Source organism: Enoplosus armatus, chromosome 10 (genome assembly GCF_043641665.1).
Source record: "Enoplosus armatus isolate fEnoArm2 chromosome 10, fEnoArm2.hap1, whole genome shotgun sequence".
Lineage (NCBI taxonomy): Eukaryota > Metazoa > Chordata > Actinopteri > Centrarchiformes > Enoplosidae > Enoplosus > Enoplosus armatus.
The window spans coordinates 23,981,265-23,998,629 of record NC_092189.1 but is presented as its reverse complement, the minus strand read 5'-3'; the positions used below and the strand labels follow the sequence as shown (position 1 = coordinate 23,998,629).

Sequence of the window (17,365 nt, the reverse complement as noted above, 5' to 3'; positions counted from 1 at the left end):
TAGAAAGACGGACCTGGTGATGTTCAGTGTGACTTCTACTGATATAAAGTGACCACCAATGGCTGCCTGGAAGGAAGGAAATCCATGGGTTGATTTTGAAATGGAAGAAAATTGGTTAAAATAAGCCAAACGCAGCAATATGCCCCTTTAAAGAGCGAGTGAAAAGGCAGGGATATACATGTCTGTGCCGCCATTGGACGGTTTAAGCAGGTCAGGGTCGTCAGTCAGGGCTGTCCCGCTGCCTCTAAAGCATCACTCCTCAAACGCACGTTAAGTGAAATGAATTCTGCGGCTCTCTGAAATGCAATGAGCCACATCCAGAGCAATAATACCAATAAGCCCCGTGGATAATCTCATGACTGACTCAGATTAAGTCATGCACGGCTCGCTGGAAGGCTGGCTGGTCGCGCCGCAGTCAGGGAGGGAAAGGAAGCGAGGAGGGGGAGGATACAGTGAGGTGGGTTTGTCAGGATGTTCACCGAGCTTCAACCGAACCTTCCTGCTCTGCCCGCCGACGGTGACATCACGTGCCGCCGCCCCGGCTGAGGGCTCAAAGGTGAAGTTGAATCAGTGGTTAATATGTGACTACACACGGCGATCCCACGCCCTGCTTCACCTCCACCGCACCATCTGTCTGTACGGATAATTGAGCAGCATATTATGTGCAGTCACTGCGCCGTGTTGTCCTGCAGCTCTCAGTGTTATCACCAACAGGGCCAAAGGTTCCACTGCAATGTTCGGTGGACAAGAAAAACTCTGGACGGACTCTGAAGGAGCAGCAGCGACGCTCAGACCCCAGGAGGGACAGATTTATCCTGACCTGAACTCACTTTCTCACTACTTTTACTTAAGATGTTTATTTATGTGAAATATTTGCTCAGGTTTGATAGTGACGACAAACATTTGTCATTAAGATGAACTGAATCCTGAACTTGAAAACATGAACCACAGCAGCATGTTGAGAAGATTCCCTGATCTGCAAAAATCATCTCAAATTGCACATCACAGCTGAGTGATTGGTTTATTTACACCCTAAAATATTTAGTTCTACATCCTGGGTGTGATGTTAGTTGTTGTTAGTATTTTATTTTTATATCATGAAGTCTCACAACACAAGTCCAGTTTAATCTAATTATCTGAACCACTGATCCGAAAGAGAAAACCATGCTGAACATAGCACTGAATTGTAACTGCATGCGCGCTACAATAATTACAGCAGTTGAACAAACTCTAATGAGTTTAAGGGCTTGATGGTGATTTAATATGAACAACATATCATGAACAATATCCCATATGGGGAAATAATGTTCTGTTATAATGTCCAACAGTTCGCATGTCTGTCACAAGCTCAGATCTTGGATCTTTGAGAACATATATTTTTGTAATTATATATATAATTGCAGTACACTTTTACATTTGTTCCCTCAAACCCACATTGGGAGCAATTAAGCAGCAGCCTGCGAGATGTTGTTGTACATGAAAACATGTTTTTTTTATTTTGGAGAACGTTCACCTTTCATTCCCAAATCAGTGGTTCACACTAGTGTCTGCAACTAACGGTACATTTTCATTATCAATTAATCTACTGATTATTTTTCTATTTAATCAATCAATAATTTAAAAAATGACTTAATAAACCGCCCATCAGAAGTTTCCAACTTTAATTTAAACAACAAAATCCAGGAAATTCTGACATTGAGATTATATTAGAGATTATATATATTGGCCTGACTTACTCCTTTATAAAGTAATCGTTTTAGCACTAGTTCAGATAAAATGAATAATATATTATAGACAAACTGGAAAGAACGATGGACATAAAACCTGCTGTACGTGCAGTATATATGGCAGCGTGTGTGTGTGTGTGTGTGTGTGCGCTGACCTGCAGCACTGAGTGTCCCAGCGGGCTGTTCTCCGGCAGCTCGGCCTCGTAGTGACTCCTCTCAAACTTGGGAGCGTTGTCGTTCTGGTCGGTGACGGTGACCCGCAGCAGAGCGCTGCTCGCCCTCGCCGGCTTCCCGCCATCCACCACCCGGATGTTCAGGTCGTACGAGTCCTTCTTCTCGCGGTCCAGGTTTCCCATGACGACCAGTTGAGGCAGCTTCTCGTCCGTGTCTACGGCGACCTGCAGGGTAAAGAGCTGGTCGGCGTCCGGGCCGGTGCTCAGCGAGTACTCGTCCACGCCGTTGGTGCCGGAGTCCCTGTCAGCGGCCATTGGGATGGCGAAGAGGGCACCGATGTGCGTGTTCTCGGGGATGGACAGGGTGAGGATGGGCGAGGAGAACTGTGGCGTGTTGTCGTTGATGTCCAGGACCTCAATGCGGCCCTCGATCAGCCGTGGCCCCGAACCGATGCCTTTCACCATGTCGGTGATCGACACCTCAAACTCCAGGAAGCATTTGTCGCCCTCAAACAGGTTGCGGCAGTCCCTCAGCGTCTCGCGGTCGATGGGGATCTCGGTGGTGTAGATGTCGCCGGTCTTGCCGTCCACCCGCAGGTACGGTGAGCCCACCTCCAGCTTGTACAGGTGGCCAGTGTCAGGCAGGCCCTGGTCTGCCGCCAGGCTACCAATCAGTGTGTTGGGTGGCTGCTCCTCAGGAACCCGATACAGGATGTCGGTGGGCCCAGCGCCACAGGAGACCAGCAGGACGACCGCGAGGAACAGCAGAACCTCCCACCTCAGCGCCGCCATGTCTCCGGCCGACAGCACCGCTCTGTAAGAGACAGAGAAAACAGATTAGCGAACCACCCGTCACTCATCATCCGAACACCACACAGACGACGCCAAATAACAGAAAGTTGACTTAGGACCCACAGAGCTGCTCCTCTCTCAGATTTATGTCAGTGCCATTCAGGAATAGATGGTCGAATTTGTCTCCTTGGGCCACTAAACATGTCCCAAACAGTTATTTGCGAGACCTAAGGGTGTCGAAGTTTCAGGCCTGGTCTCGCTGCCGGCTGCAGTGTGCAGAGAGCAGCCGAGCAGCACAGAGTGATGACTTCCTCCTGCTGCCGGTCGACCACTCTGACAGGAAGACAAACCGAGCGCTGCTGCAGGCGACACTCGGCCAAAAATACTGACGCGAAGCAGCGAGAAGGAACTGGACGCCTGCTAGTCTCAGCAACTTAGACTTAAGACTTTACCAGAACTTTATAGGCTGATTAGAATAGAAAGACAGACTTATTTCAACTTGAATGTTATAGGACACAGATATTACATCTGAACATGTCATTAGCCACTTCAGACATTTTGTATAGATGTCAGTGGCAGTGACGCCTGTCAAACTGAACCCAAACCAGAAGCAGAGCAGAGTTCACATTACTGAATTTATGGTCCAGATCACTGAATGAAATGCTAACCAAGGCGCTGCCCCAGTGATTAATTTCATTTTGAAAATCTCCACCTCTTTCCTGCATTTCAGAACCTGAACTGGACAAGTCTGTATCCACAAAGTGTTTACAACAGGTGATTTGTTATAACAAGTTGTCCTTATACAACTGTTATGATCAGACAGTCTTGACATTTGGCCAATACACCTTGTTCAACGTGGACAGAATAAAAACTTAATTACATTTTGGAGTTGCCAGTATTGTGGGTATTTTTTTACTGTCTCTGTCAGTTTGGGTGTATTGAAGTCGGTACGTCAGTGCCTCACTTACGACCGGACAGACACCATACATGCTTAGAAACATGTATGGTATCGTGTGCGTCCATGTATACAGACACCCAGTGTAGTACAGAATCCATCTTGTGAGTACATTCTGCCCTTCATTGAGTATTTGGTCCACGATGCACAGAGATCCGGAGTAACGGGGGATCAGTTGTGGCCCGACAGATAATTTTTGCCCCCGAGCCCTTTAGAGGGTAAATCAGGTCACGACTGACTCATCGTGCTAATGTCTGTGTGGCTGCTTTCAGGCCGGATAATACCAGAAAAGAAGTGGTTCGTATGACGTGTTGTCCGACCACGTCGAACAGATTCCGAATGTCGGATTGTGGGTTTCGGAAAGTTCCAGAAATAGTTTTGAAAGCTACACCGGCCAATGGAACGGCACACTAAATAAGCAGAACATTTTAAAGTTTATATAAGAATACTATTATCAGGTGTGTTTCACCACGTCTGTAATATATAACAGAAAACATCATTTCAGACATTCTTGTTGTCTTTACGCTGCTTGCAAGGATCATAAACTCCGATTTAAGAGAGCTTTTAAATGTCAATTTGACTGAAAAATAAGAACCCCTCTATGATACCCATCTGTTTAAACACAAAGATTATATATAGGGTAAGATTATAGGAAGCCATGATTCTGATGATGAATGTTTTACTTACAAACTGACTTTTCACCTGAAGTCTGGTGTTCATAATGTTATAGTTGAGCCTTTAGATATAAACTCTTTCTTCCTTCCTCTCTTCCACCTCTCCGTCTCTTCAGTTTTTTTTCTTGGCAGTAATTCATCTCAGACACACACTGTATTTCGTGCTGTAGGAGTTTCTCGGCTGCGGGTCGCTGAGGTTAATCTGAAGAGCTTTTTTTTTTCTCCTCACGTCCTTGATTTGCAGAGGAACACACAGACACACACACTAACATGGACTGAGCAGGAAGCAGGAAGTATCGTGCTCTCCGACCACTGATGCGTGGGGTTTACTGTGTACTACTGAACAGTGTGTGTGTGTGTGTGGGAGTACAGGCTTGTATTTTCTGAGCCTGTTAAGTCTCCTGCAGAGTGAGAGAGGAGTCAGCTGCCGTTGTACACATTCATTCAGGGACATGAAATGAAGCAACGTTCTTCCAGCAGCTTCTGTCGTCCACAAAACCAACATAAAAACAGGATAATAAAGTTATTAAATGACCTTTCACGCATCAGATCACCTCTGTTTTTCTAAACAGAAAAAAACAGCGCCTGATTTGAGGCTACAGTGACACTAGATGTCAACTACTACCTCATTATTTATCTTATATTTATATTTATACTTGAACTCTGCACGACTGACTGTTACTCACTTAAAATTACAATAATCTGTACAATAATTCACCAGTGCAATACATATATATACATACATATACATTGTTATTGTATATATTTTTTATTTTCTATTTCTTATTTTTATATTTTGTACATACTTTCAGTTCTACATTTTTGCTACTTTCTACTCTTGAATGGGAGCACCAGTACTGTACAACCCCCCCCCCCCCCGGGATTAATAAAGTAATTCTGATTCTGATTCTGACTCCATTGAGGGAGATCTCACATTATCTGTCCAAGACTACTCAAATGTTGCCATACACGAACTTTGCCTGAAGGAAATAGTCTAAAATTGTCAGACTTTTGTGTTACATAAACACAGTCTAATCTAAGAATAAGTAAACATGATTAATCTGAAAACGTGCTGCCAGCTTTCAGTGTGTGACAGTTTTTGATTTCCGTTGAAAAAGTACTGAGGGTCAATAATGAGCGCTACTGCTGATCCTGAAAACTCTCTCTTTTATCAAGCGTGACATTAACTTTACATACAGTTAGTTTTAATGGTTCTTTTAGCCTTTTTAACAGGTCCTCCATATATTTAAGTTTTATTTTACAGGTATTTGTATCTTGTCTTCTGTACTCAGCGTTGGTTGATTAGGACAGCAGCACTGTCATTTTACGGAAGAATAAACTGAATATCTTTACTTGTGTGTCCCTAGAAATCATTTTGTTTACTTAATAATGCATTAGAAAATTAGTAAATGTCATTATGTCTTGATCATCTGCAGCCACGTCCACATAAACGCTCCATAATCTGAACTCTCCAATCTTCGTAGCTGCTAATGGTCGATGCTAATTACAGGCATCTGGAATGTCACTGGTTCTTACTGGTGCAGCCATCATGACACCAGTCAAAAGCTCAAAGACATCCAGTTTACAACTGAGAGGCTGAAAGCAGCAAATGTTTGACGTTGCTGTTGCTGTTGGGCCCCCTGCTGTGACACACACACACCTAATTACCCCTGTGTGGATGTGAATGACTGTGTGTGAGTGGGTGTCGTTGTGTTTGCAAGTGTGAATGTGCATGTGAATACCTCTGTGTGTGTGTGTGTGTGTGTGTGTGTGTGTGTGTGTGTGTGTTTTAAAGTGTAAAGTATGTGTTTCTTTTCTCACATTTTCCTCCAGAGATGCCAAATACCCCAAACCACTGACCTCTGACCTCTGCCCCCTGCCGCATTTCACACGTTGCTGTGGAAACGGAGCTGAAACAACACTGTTTACTGGCTGACGTCCAGTCTGCTAATGTACCACTGAACACAACAGTCTGCCTGCTCTGAACTCAACCGACCAGTTGGACGGGTTGTAAATAAACTTGTATGTTTAAAAATATACAACTTCTACATGAATGATGACGTTTATATTTAACTTTTAGTGAGTTTTGCCACTTTCAAACTGGTTTAATAACTTCTGTAATGTGCTGATGCTATTTTAGTGCCACAAAAGGCGTAACGTTTTCTGGGACTTTGATGGATGTAAGCCCTCAAAGAAAGTGATATTTGCCAGATTTTTGTTTGATGTTCTTATTTTCTTGTTTATTAACATGAAGAATGACGCCGCTGCTTTGTCCTGAAAGCAGAGTTTGTTTAACAGCGACCTCATGTTTTGCCTGCAGGTCAATATAAACCAGGAAACACACCACATGAGGGAGGAGAGGAGGCTTTCAGGATGATGTTGCCCTGCAGGATGAAGCGACATGAAACTATTGGATGTTTCTTTTAATATATATGATATTTACCCTGAGTGAAACGTAAGACTCCATGTTGTGAAGGCTGTACCCTACCAGCAAATGGAAATATTCTACCCAGCATAGTTGATCTAATTTATCACATTGTTCTGTAAAATCCATTTTTGAGAACAGAAAATCCAACTTGTGCAACAACACTGCAGCCTGACACCCGCTGCTCTGGTTCACTGTTAGCTCTCGTAGATTATGAGGTCTGTAATGTAAACTGTGACATATGGAGTCAGAGTGCCCTTAAAAAGCTTGTGGGTCATGAGAAGTTTGCTGATCTGCACGAAGTCTCATTTTGACATGTTTGTTCACATGTAATGTGTGTGTGTGTGTGTGTTGTCTCCTCGGGGACGGTCCCTGGTGAGCCAGAGATCGTCCAGCTCGTCCTTTTTCCCACAGTCTCAAACTTTCTCACCAACCAGCCAAATGTGTGTGCGCGTGCATGAGGCAGAGTGTGTATGTTAGTGTACAAAGAGGCTGAGCCAACAAGTTGCTGGAACCAGTGTGTGTGTGTGTGTGTGTTACAAAACAAAGACGTTGGAGGGCTATAAGGACAGTAACATTTCCATGTGTATGAAGCCAGGCAGTCTGATGGTTTGACTCCCGCTCAGAGTCGTCCTGTCTGGTGTTGGAACGGGCGAGAGACAAAGACTCACAATAGAGGACACAGAAGGAGAGAGAGGGTGTGTCCAGACAACAGCACTCGTCTGTACATTACAAAGCAGCTCAATGGCCCTGTTACCACCCACTGCGAGTGTGTGTTCACTATTGATATTCAGAGTGTGTCTCCATGTTAATGTCCCACCTGCATCACACAGTTTAACTACTGTACATTGCATTACATTAGAAAGACAAGCTATAGAGCTGCAGCTGCCCCTGCATCACACCGCATTAACCCTCCACACAGATGTAAATGCCACATCAAGCCTTTTGTCCCTCTATGATCTCCATGTCATGTTTTTTTTTTGGCAAACAAAAGGGATATATTTGTTCACGAGTGGCCTATGTATAACTTATATATAACTTATACGCTGTAATAACAATGCTTTATACTCATATCTGCATTTTGTCAAGTGTGCAAATCCAGTTTGTAGGACCCCAGACAAGGCCAGCAAAACACAAGCATTAAAGGTTGCAATATCATACTAGTATATACTATACTATGCTCCCATGTGCCTTGTTATCATGGCTGCTTTGTGATTTTCCAATTTAAAACGAATCCATACTGCAGACATTTTAGCTGCTTAACTTTTTCTAAAACGACGCCACCAGCTGTCGATAATGTCTGTTAATGATACAAGAGATAAGAGGCTGGATCAGGATCAATGTAGCTCAGGACATCTACACTGCAAACTATGACACAATAGTGCATTACACTCAAGAACACCAAACTGTTCTAAAATACCACACTACACAACAAAACCAACGTATATGCTAAATTAGGGTCAGGCAATATGGAAACAACTTATTCTACTACACTAGACACCTCAGTGGAAAAAAGACACATTTCCATCGTATCTATCACATCACCAAACTACTTTTAAAATTGACCAGAAAAAACATGCAGTGTGTGACACTGGACCAGAGAACTGTAAACTGGACTACTGACCTGTAGACGGGACTACTGAGCCAGTTCAACTTTAAAGATCCCATTTTTTAATGATCCCCTGTTGAACCTCTTAGTCCTCCCTGGTGAACTGCAGTGCATCTGCAGTGTTGACCGCATGCTGCTCAGTGGGTGTTAAGTCCAACCAACAGCCTTCATCTCCATAACAAATAGCCCATTGGTTACTTTACACATGTCCCGCCCCCAACATTCTCATCACATTAAGGAAGTCAAGATACCGTTTCATTGGAACTTAAAACCAAAAGCCTTTTTCTACATTATTAAAAATAAAGATCTGTTTTCAGATGTTCTTAGTTTACAGTATCTGCAGATCAATAACGCTCCGATGTGACATGACTAATAAACTAAAGTTATCTGTTCAGACTGCAAGCGCTCATTAGTGATCAATTATACACTAAACTTCTCATTACGTACGCCACGTGTCAAACCTCAATACTCTTTTTGGTGCTCAGCAAAATGTATCCAAAGTACCGAAAATTGGCATCAAAAATCTGGTCAGATTTGTTATCTTGTTAACTTATTCGTTGTCATGATAGTTCCAGATTACCATTAAAATTTTGCCAATTTTAGCCACTTTTTAAAGTCAAAGTAAGAGTGAAAATTTCTCAGCATAGTAGCGTTGACAAAAGTTTTGGTATCTGTACCGAAGCTCAGTTGTCATATATCTAACTACCTAGCCTTACTTAATATACTGACATACCAATATATATATACATATATATATATATATATATATATGTATATATATATAGCTGCTTATCTTAACTTACCACCACCAGATTCCATTAAAAAATTTTCCACTTTTAGCCAGTTTTTCTGATGACAAAGCTCTTGCATGGCGGATTGGGTCTCGACAACATTCATCATTTTAGAACTTTTATTCCTTAATTTAAGTTACTGAAAAAAAGTTTGGTAAACTCAGGTATCAAATCTATTTTAGTGTAAAAATGAATCAAACGATTTCTGTCCCTACTTCATATCATCACGCCAGTCTGCTGCTGTTTATTTCAACTAATTAGTGAACCACTTTTTCTGAGTGATTTCTTTAATGTGAACTTGTGTTTGTGCGACAGAAACCAAATTAAGTCACATAAAAGGTTGAATAATCCCTGGCATCATTTTTAATTGCAATGATGTGTTCTACAATTACACAGAAACACTATCAGAGCAATTATAAACCCTTAAACTATGACAACTGTTCTGTTTAGTCTGGCAACAAAAGGCTGGTGGCCGGAAGCCAAACTGGAAACCAGTTCTGAAAGTTTCGGGCCTGACAGGTGTGCATTTTTATATCTGTGTGTGTGTGTTCTTTATATAAACTACGGTAACCTGAATGTCGAGACACATACCTGAGCAGGCTTGAATTAAATATGACACACACACACACCACACACACACATGCACAGAAAATCAAAAGATGCTTTGATGTTTTCAGATCTCAGAAGGACAGGATGTTCACGGTCGAGGTGAGCTCTCTGGACAGTCCAGTGTGTGTGTGTGTGTGGTTCCCTCACCCTGCAGCACAAAGGGGATTACTCTAATGACTCCATTCACTACCATTGTTTGATCCAGATTAGCACACACACACACACACACACACTCGCACACACACACCCTATTAAAATGCAGCAGCCAACTGTTGCCAGAGCCTTTCTGCCTCCTGACACCACCTGTGTGTGTGTGTGTGTGTGTGGGTGTACATGTGTAACGTGGACATTCTTGTTCATTTCTTTTTCAAAAGTGAAAACTTACAGAGCGCCCAAAGTCCTAAAGCAACAAATTATGACTGAAAATATTAAATTGAAGATAAATAAATTGGTATCATGTGTAAAATCCACCAAATCAGTTTTTCCAAAAAAAGTCACAAGAGCATCAATGAAGAAATTAGATAAAAATCAAATCTGGTTATGGTTTCTAAATGTTCAGATAGCAGCGCTGAAACGATGCCCAAGTTTCTGTATCAATACAAGAGCTATACTATTCTCAGATTAGAAGACAAAAGGGCTTGTTTTTCTACTAAACCCCCTATTTCACTTGACAAAAGAAGCCTTATTTGCTAATGTTTTCTAAACTCAAGCAGACATACAAGAACTTAAAAAAATCTAAAATCAGCAAAACTTTGAGTCAGGAACTATCAAATCAAAGAATAAATAAACACAATGAATTCAAAGTTTTGTCAGTTGGTAGTTTTTATACTCTGTGCTGCGGACACATTTTGGTACGTAGAAAACATACATATTGAGGTTTGATACTTAGCCCTAATAAAGATAATTCAACAGAAGGCGGAAAAGAGCAAATGGCATTTAACTGGCCACAAATCCAACATTATATCACTAAGTAGATACAGTAACAATCACAGAAACTGCTCCCACAACATATAATAAACACGTGTCACACCTGTAACACACCTCCAGCTCTCCAGCAGGTGTTGTGTCATGTGTCAGGGTTTATGAATGTCCACACCTTGTGTAAATAGTCTCAGGTGTTCAGGGTTGAAAATGAAAAGAATGTGACTCTGCTGTTAGCCACAAACAAGCAGAGTGACAGTGTCACATGACGGACATTTTACCGTCAGACAGGAAATTTGGGATTACGATGAGCTGACTCACTGGTTTTAATGGTTTCATGGCTGGTTTTGGTGTATTGTCTTCTTCCTGTGTTCGGCCTGAACGTCTTGCTCAGAGGCACTGTGGCTGCTTCAGGGATCAAACGTGTGACCTTCTACAGACAGGATGTGCTGTCTAACCTCTGATCCACTCTCTCTCACACACACACACACACACACACACACTGATCCTCTGGCAGCAGCAGAAGGGGATTATGGGAGTGGATGGCAGATGAACAGCAGGATGGTATGAAGTAAAGATCAGGCATCATCAGAACGCTGTTTTAAATCCACGGCAACATATTTATTCCACATGTCAGACTACGGCAGGAGCATGAGGACAAAATGAAAACAGACTACTGCTGTATCAACACCTGAGCATGTCTACTAACAAAATCACAGCTAATATCATCTGTTGCTCTTCTGACAACGATGGAGAGTGCAATCTGAGTTCAACCTGTAGAGTCTTTTCAGATGACAGCCAAACCCAACTGGATATTTGAGGCCGATACAGAAAAGAAGAAAATCTAATGACAATAAATCCATTTTTAATATTAAAATTATGAACAACACAAATGGCGATAATGAACAACAATTTACCTTAAATGAAGAAGTGTGCCTGCATTATCACCATTAAATTGATTTTTGTTAATTAAATGAACATGTCACAATAACTAATTGATCTTTATACTTCGAGCAATCCAATTTTCAATCATTTTGAAAGGCTTTTTGATGCATTTAAACTTGGCTTCTTAGCTATCAGATAACTATATAAGTGTAAATGGGGTCTAAGTGATGAGAGCTGAAGGAAAGCTTGTGCCAATTGTTCTTTATGTCAGCAGACTGAACTCCAATCAGTGGTATCTCTGGCATTTCTGTAATGAGATTTCTTGTTGACTTTCAGCCAACACATACGCCAAATTCCGGTAAAATTGTTGCGGTCGCTGTGTCAGCAGCGGATATTTAGCATCTTGATATTATTATTAGATAGTTATACAGCTCTGAGTACAATCATACAACAGAAATACTTTTACTGATACTGCAGAGGACAAAGTCACAACTGAGGGGTACAAACTACTTTTATTATCACAATCTAAAGTAACTACAATCTGTCAATAGTGAAAATACTCACTTGTTAGTACATGTTAAAACCAGAATACATAGAATACACAATACTGCACCTACGTACAGTACAAGTTCACTGTTAATCTCTTATATCGTTCACAGCTGGTGAAGCTCAGAGAGACTCTGTACAGTTTAACAGATGAGTGTTGAAATGGTAAGCCAATTAATCCACCAAAAAACGAATCAACAGCAATTAACATAATCGATGAATCGCTTTAGTCATTTATCAAGAAAACATGACAAACATGTTCTGGTTCCAGCTTCTCACATGTGAGGAGATTCTGCATGTCGGTGTACATCTAATATCTTGGTCAGACACAACAAGATGTCTGAAGACATTTCAAAACATGTGATAATAAAAGCAGGTGAAGTTAAGCTTCAGTATATACGGATGCTGCACGGCATTATTCATGTCACAGCTGCTCATCTACTGTAAATATGCAGACGTGTGTTTTGCATGATGGTGTGAAATGACACCTGGTGCTCAGAGTGTGAGCAGGCAGCCCGTTTCTAACCATCTAACTGCCCGTAGCCCTCGTTTCTATTGACTGGCAAAAAAAATCAATACAGCAATATAACGTCGGCTCAATAAAGGTGCTTTTAGTCCCGTTTATGGCAGGAAACGACAAAACATCTGTCCACCTGTCTGACAGTAAAGTGTCTCCACCGCCAACAGACAGATTTACATGAAGCTGGGGATGTTTATGATTCCCTCGGGATGATTTCTAATGGTTTTGGTGACCTTCCCTGAACCATTTTTTTTGTTTTTAATCAAACCTACCAAAGTGATGACAGTTGCCTCAGGTGAATGACATCAAATATAATTTCTGTCACGGCAGTCTTGGTCGATTACAGCGTTCAGACACACGTCGAATGGTGGGTGTGTGCCTTTCACGCCTCGTCTACAACGACTTGTATGCATTTTTTGTGTTTCATTTTGCACTACATAGAAAAAAAACACATCTTGGAATAAAGATATACTGCTTACGTGTCAATACATGACTTTTCTTTAAGAGCCTTGAGCCACAAAGGTTTGGAGACACTGGTCTATAGAAATATCCTTATTTGGTTTTACCCAACAGGACGTTGTGTAACCAGGTGTTTAGGTCACCCGTATGCAGTATATTGGTATGCACTTTCTTTGTTTTTGATGTGGAAGGTAACCAACACAAGACCATAACCAGTCTTAGTCCACTGAAGAAACTAAAAATGACACTAAAAATCAGATTTCTTTCTTTCATCAATGAATCAGTTTAACTTGAGAAATCTGTGGTCCTTGTTTGGAAATATTGTTTATGCCAAAGACTGTCCTTTCCCATTATGACTAACAACACATTTGTCATACGCAGACACCATGAAAGTAGAAACAATGGATTACAAATTCTTTCACACACGACAGCTGATTAGTCGACCAACCAGCTTTTTTGAACAATGCCATTGTTGCCTCTGTGTTCATGTGAGCTTTTGGCTTCCTCATTCATGTCCGCTCGCTGGTTGTCACACCTGAACTAAAGAAAAGAGAGAAACCGGCCGTGAAAACTCTTTAATCGGAAGCGTGGACGCCTCTTTTTCTGCGGAGCGGGGATGTGAATGTGTGTGTGTGCTTCCATTTCACACACCAAACCCATTTCCACTCTCCCAGCTCCCATTTTAATGACGGGCATTAACAACACGGCTCGCTCAGATCTCCAATTTTTACGCAGAAATGTGCAGAACGGACTCTGTTCGACCTCCTCCTCCTCCTCTTTTTTTTTTTCATTTCATCCCCTTCCTCTCCCCGCTGACTAATCCTCCACCTCCCACCCCCTCACCCTCCCGCAGAGCCGTGAATGGCCGAGACATTTGTTGTTTTTTTATCTGGTCAAAATTGGATGGATGTGCCTCCAAATTAGAGGAGGCAGAGAGGAATCCCAAAGCTTGGTATCAAACCTCAGACCTCGCCCCTCGACACCGCGGCGGCAGAAGCTCGGGTGACAGCAGGGCCCGTCATCCAAACTGGCCGCAAACCTCAGCGAGAGTATCTCCACCTCATCCACTGCAAAATAAACCTGAAATACGTTTCCAGTGGCAGGAATGCCTCAGCAGATGCCTGATATAATGCACAGGGAAACCCTCCAGTTTGACCCAAAACCACAATCTGAACCTCAGAGGCTTTAATGAGCTTTTTATGTGTTTGTAGAACATTTTTTCTGACAACAATATAGAGTGAAGATGTTAGGCAGCAATTTAAAACCACAGGCAACAAGGCTACATCTTTTTTTAACCAGTTTTACAGGCTAGAAAACCAAAAACACCTTCTGCAGATTTACATTTTTACCAAAAAAACCCCACCAACGCAGAAGGTGGATACTCCTGCTACTCCAGGAAAAACACCAGCCCGCTCAGCTGTGCTGCGCAACATCTCCATTAAGGCTAAATGTGATTGCGACGATGTCTCGAGTTTCAGTCTCATGAAACATCAGAGCCATTTCGTGTTTTTGTCACGAGCGTCTCGCATGAAATGATAAGAGTGAGATGACAGGGGAATTAGGGAACGGGGTCAAAGGTCAAGTGGAGGAAGAGAAACATGCCCGTTTCCCATGAGCGCTCACATAACATCACCAGAACGTCCACACAGCGTTCCTGAAGAGGACGTCTAAAAACGACCACTGCGACGACGGCGGTGGCGTTTACTACTACAGCTCACTCTGTCAGGGGAAGGCAGATGCAGTTTGCATGTAAATACCCAACTCTCCCACCCTCCCTCTCTCTCTCTCTCTCCCTCTCTATCATGTAGAGCAGGTCGAACACCCATCCACCCATCCTCTCCCTCCACCACAGCAGAGGGAAGGAGGGGGACTGGAAAGCCGGAGACTGGAGGGACCGGACGGACTGGATTCCGTGACAGTGACGTGCACTTGCTCGGCAGTGGTTGATACGTATCACCACCTGCCCCCCTCATCCACCTTTGCAGTTTGCACTGAAACTCCACCGCCTTTATTTGGATTTAAGCTCATGTTAACACAACATACAGCAAAATACTGCTCATTACGAGTGGGGGGGGGTAAATATGAAGGGAAAGGGTGTAAATTTGATGCTACAGGTGCCCAGGAGGCCTCAGGTTCTGTGTGACGGTTTACAGAGAAATAGATATGCAGAGAGATGAATGCTCCCTCGCCTGTGTGACTGGTTTATGAGCAGCCTCAGATGAATGGACTGTTGTATTGTTGCTTTAAGCAGCCCCAGGAGTCCCTGAAGGCAGATTAGCTCTAATATTACAGTGGGAAGACAAACCTCTGATTATAATGACAAGCTTTTTTACTACCATTTTATATTCTTCTCTATAGACCGAGAGTCCCTGCAGAACTCTTAAAGCCTCAGATGGAGCCTCAATGAAGCCCCACTGCGAGGATGCTCTTATATGCGCTATAGGGAACTGTGCACACAGCCTACTGTACTTTCCTCCTAAAATGCATTGAACAGGGTTAACGTTACTGTAGTGATTTTTTATTTTCAGAGAGGTTAGGAAACCCGGAGTGACCCACAGGAAGCTGTATTTTATTACTGACAGACAGGGAGGTAATGTTGAGGATGGAGGGGATCGATGCGGATCGATACCACTGTAGTGTAATATAGGTAAAAACCCCATCAGATGAGATTAGACGCTGAATATGAACATTCATGCGTTTTAAATGGGTTTATTTTACCAACAAGTGTTTTAACAGCTGCCCGATCCTCACACACGGCTGTGCGCCTTCAGAGATTTATCCTCCATCGAGTATGTGTGTTTTTTAATTAAGGTACAAGTGCTCATCCAGGCGAATATTGAAAATAAAGTGAATATACTCTTCCCAGTGTCGTGCGTAAAGCGTCTCCTACTGACCAGCACACTGACAGGAGGATTTAGAAGAAAATATCTAAAATATTTCACAGGAATGTTGTTATGTTAAGATCTAGGAATAAAATGCTGTGTGGACCGGGTCTGTGGAGAGAAGTTCTTACCTGGACCGGATGAGAGCTGCGCGGTTCCCCAGCTCTGAGCGCTCCAGCCCGGCTATAGGCTCTGCTCCTCCTCGGTACCCAGGCGGAGCCGCTCCAAACCTCCGGAAAAAAACCCGAAATTAACAATCCACGCCGAAAAAAATACCTTCAAACAAATCAAACAATCCAGCCGGACAGGCAAGGGGTAATTATTCCTCCAAATCCTCTCACAATTTCTGTCCAGTTTTACTGTCGTGACCAGCGCTGCGCATCAACCCGGAGGTCCTTCCTCTCTCCGGGGGAACGGCTGGAGCTGGAGCCCAGCCGGGGGAAGACCCGTCCGGACCGGGGTCACTCACTGCTACTCCGAAGGGGCGAACGGTACCACTGGGCGGTTTGTACCGACAGCAGCAACAGCATCCTCCGCTGATGGCACGCTTGGGGAGGTAGTGGGGTGGAGGTGGTGGTGTAAGAGGACGGAGCACCGGGACGTGGGGAGGAAAAGGGAAAAACGGTTAAAAAAATCTCCCAAGCAAGAAACACTAGCTCCGGTAGGTCCGGGAGTTGCCAACAGCGGTCGTCCGGTTAGTTTCCACCCCGACGCGCAGTCACCCCTCTGCCGCTACAAACTCTGTCCGCCTCCCGGTCCAGCACGGAGCAGGTCGCGCGGCTGCACTGTATGTGATGAGAAAGTGGAGTGATTCCAAACGACTGAGCTCGCGCTTCCCTCCCTCTCTCTAGCTCGCGCGCGCTCTCTCTCTCGCTTTCTCGGTCTCTACCAAGCTGCCCCCCCCCCATCCTCACCCCTCCCTCACCCATACACTCTCTATACACTATACCGGGGGGCGGAGCGAGCATCCACCCCAACAACTAACTCTTCATGGGTTTCCCAACAGCTTCTGTCATTTTCTTCTTTCAAAGATAAGGTGACTTGTCCTAGCCGCCATTTGTGAGCAGCCGGAGCTTCTGTTTGTTTGTTTGTTTGTTTGTTTTACCGTTCAAACTGTAACTGTATGCGGCGGAGTCAGCTCCGAGTCACAGGTTCGAGTCTCCGTCACGCCTAAATTAAATGTAACATGAGAGTTAACTGCGTGAAAGTGGTGTAACGGGTTCACGCACACTCTGGGAGGATGTTTATCTGCCGCTGTACTCTCCGATTCAAACGGTCAAAACACCAACTGTCGGATTTCTCTCCCTCCATTTCCACTCATATATATACAGTAAATAAATGTCTCTCTCTCTCTCTCCACTTCTTCATCCATGTCTCTCTGTCTCTCTGCCTGTCTC

The 17,365-nt window shown here is 43.4% G+C and overlaps 1 protein-coding gene across 1 annotated transcript in view; it reads right to left on the bottom strand.

Moving 5' to 3' along the window:
• Window positions 1–16,679, bottom strand: part of LOC139291518 (protocadherin-1-like) — a 163,779-nt gene extending 147,100 nt beyond the window's left edge. The window contains exons 1-2 of the mRNA XM_070913570.1: window positions 16,100–16,679; window positions 1,883–2,714 (exon numbers count right to left, since the gene is read on the bottom strand). Of these exons, the coding sequence (XP_070769671.1) occupies window positions 1,883–2,692 (810 nt within the window). The 5' untranslated portion in view covers window positions 2,693–2,714; window positions 16,100–16,679. The remainder of the gene's footprint in view (window positions 1–1,882; window positions 2,715–16,099) is intronic.
• Window positions 16,680–17,365: the final 686 nt, after the last annotated feature.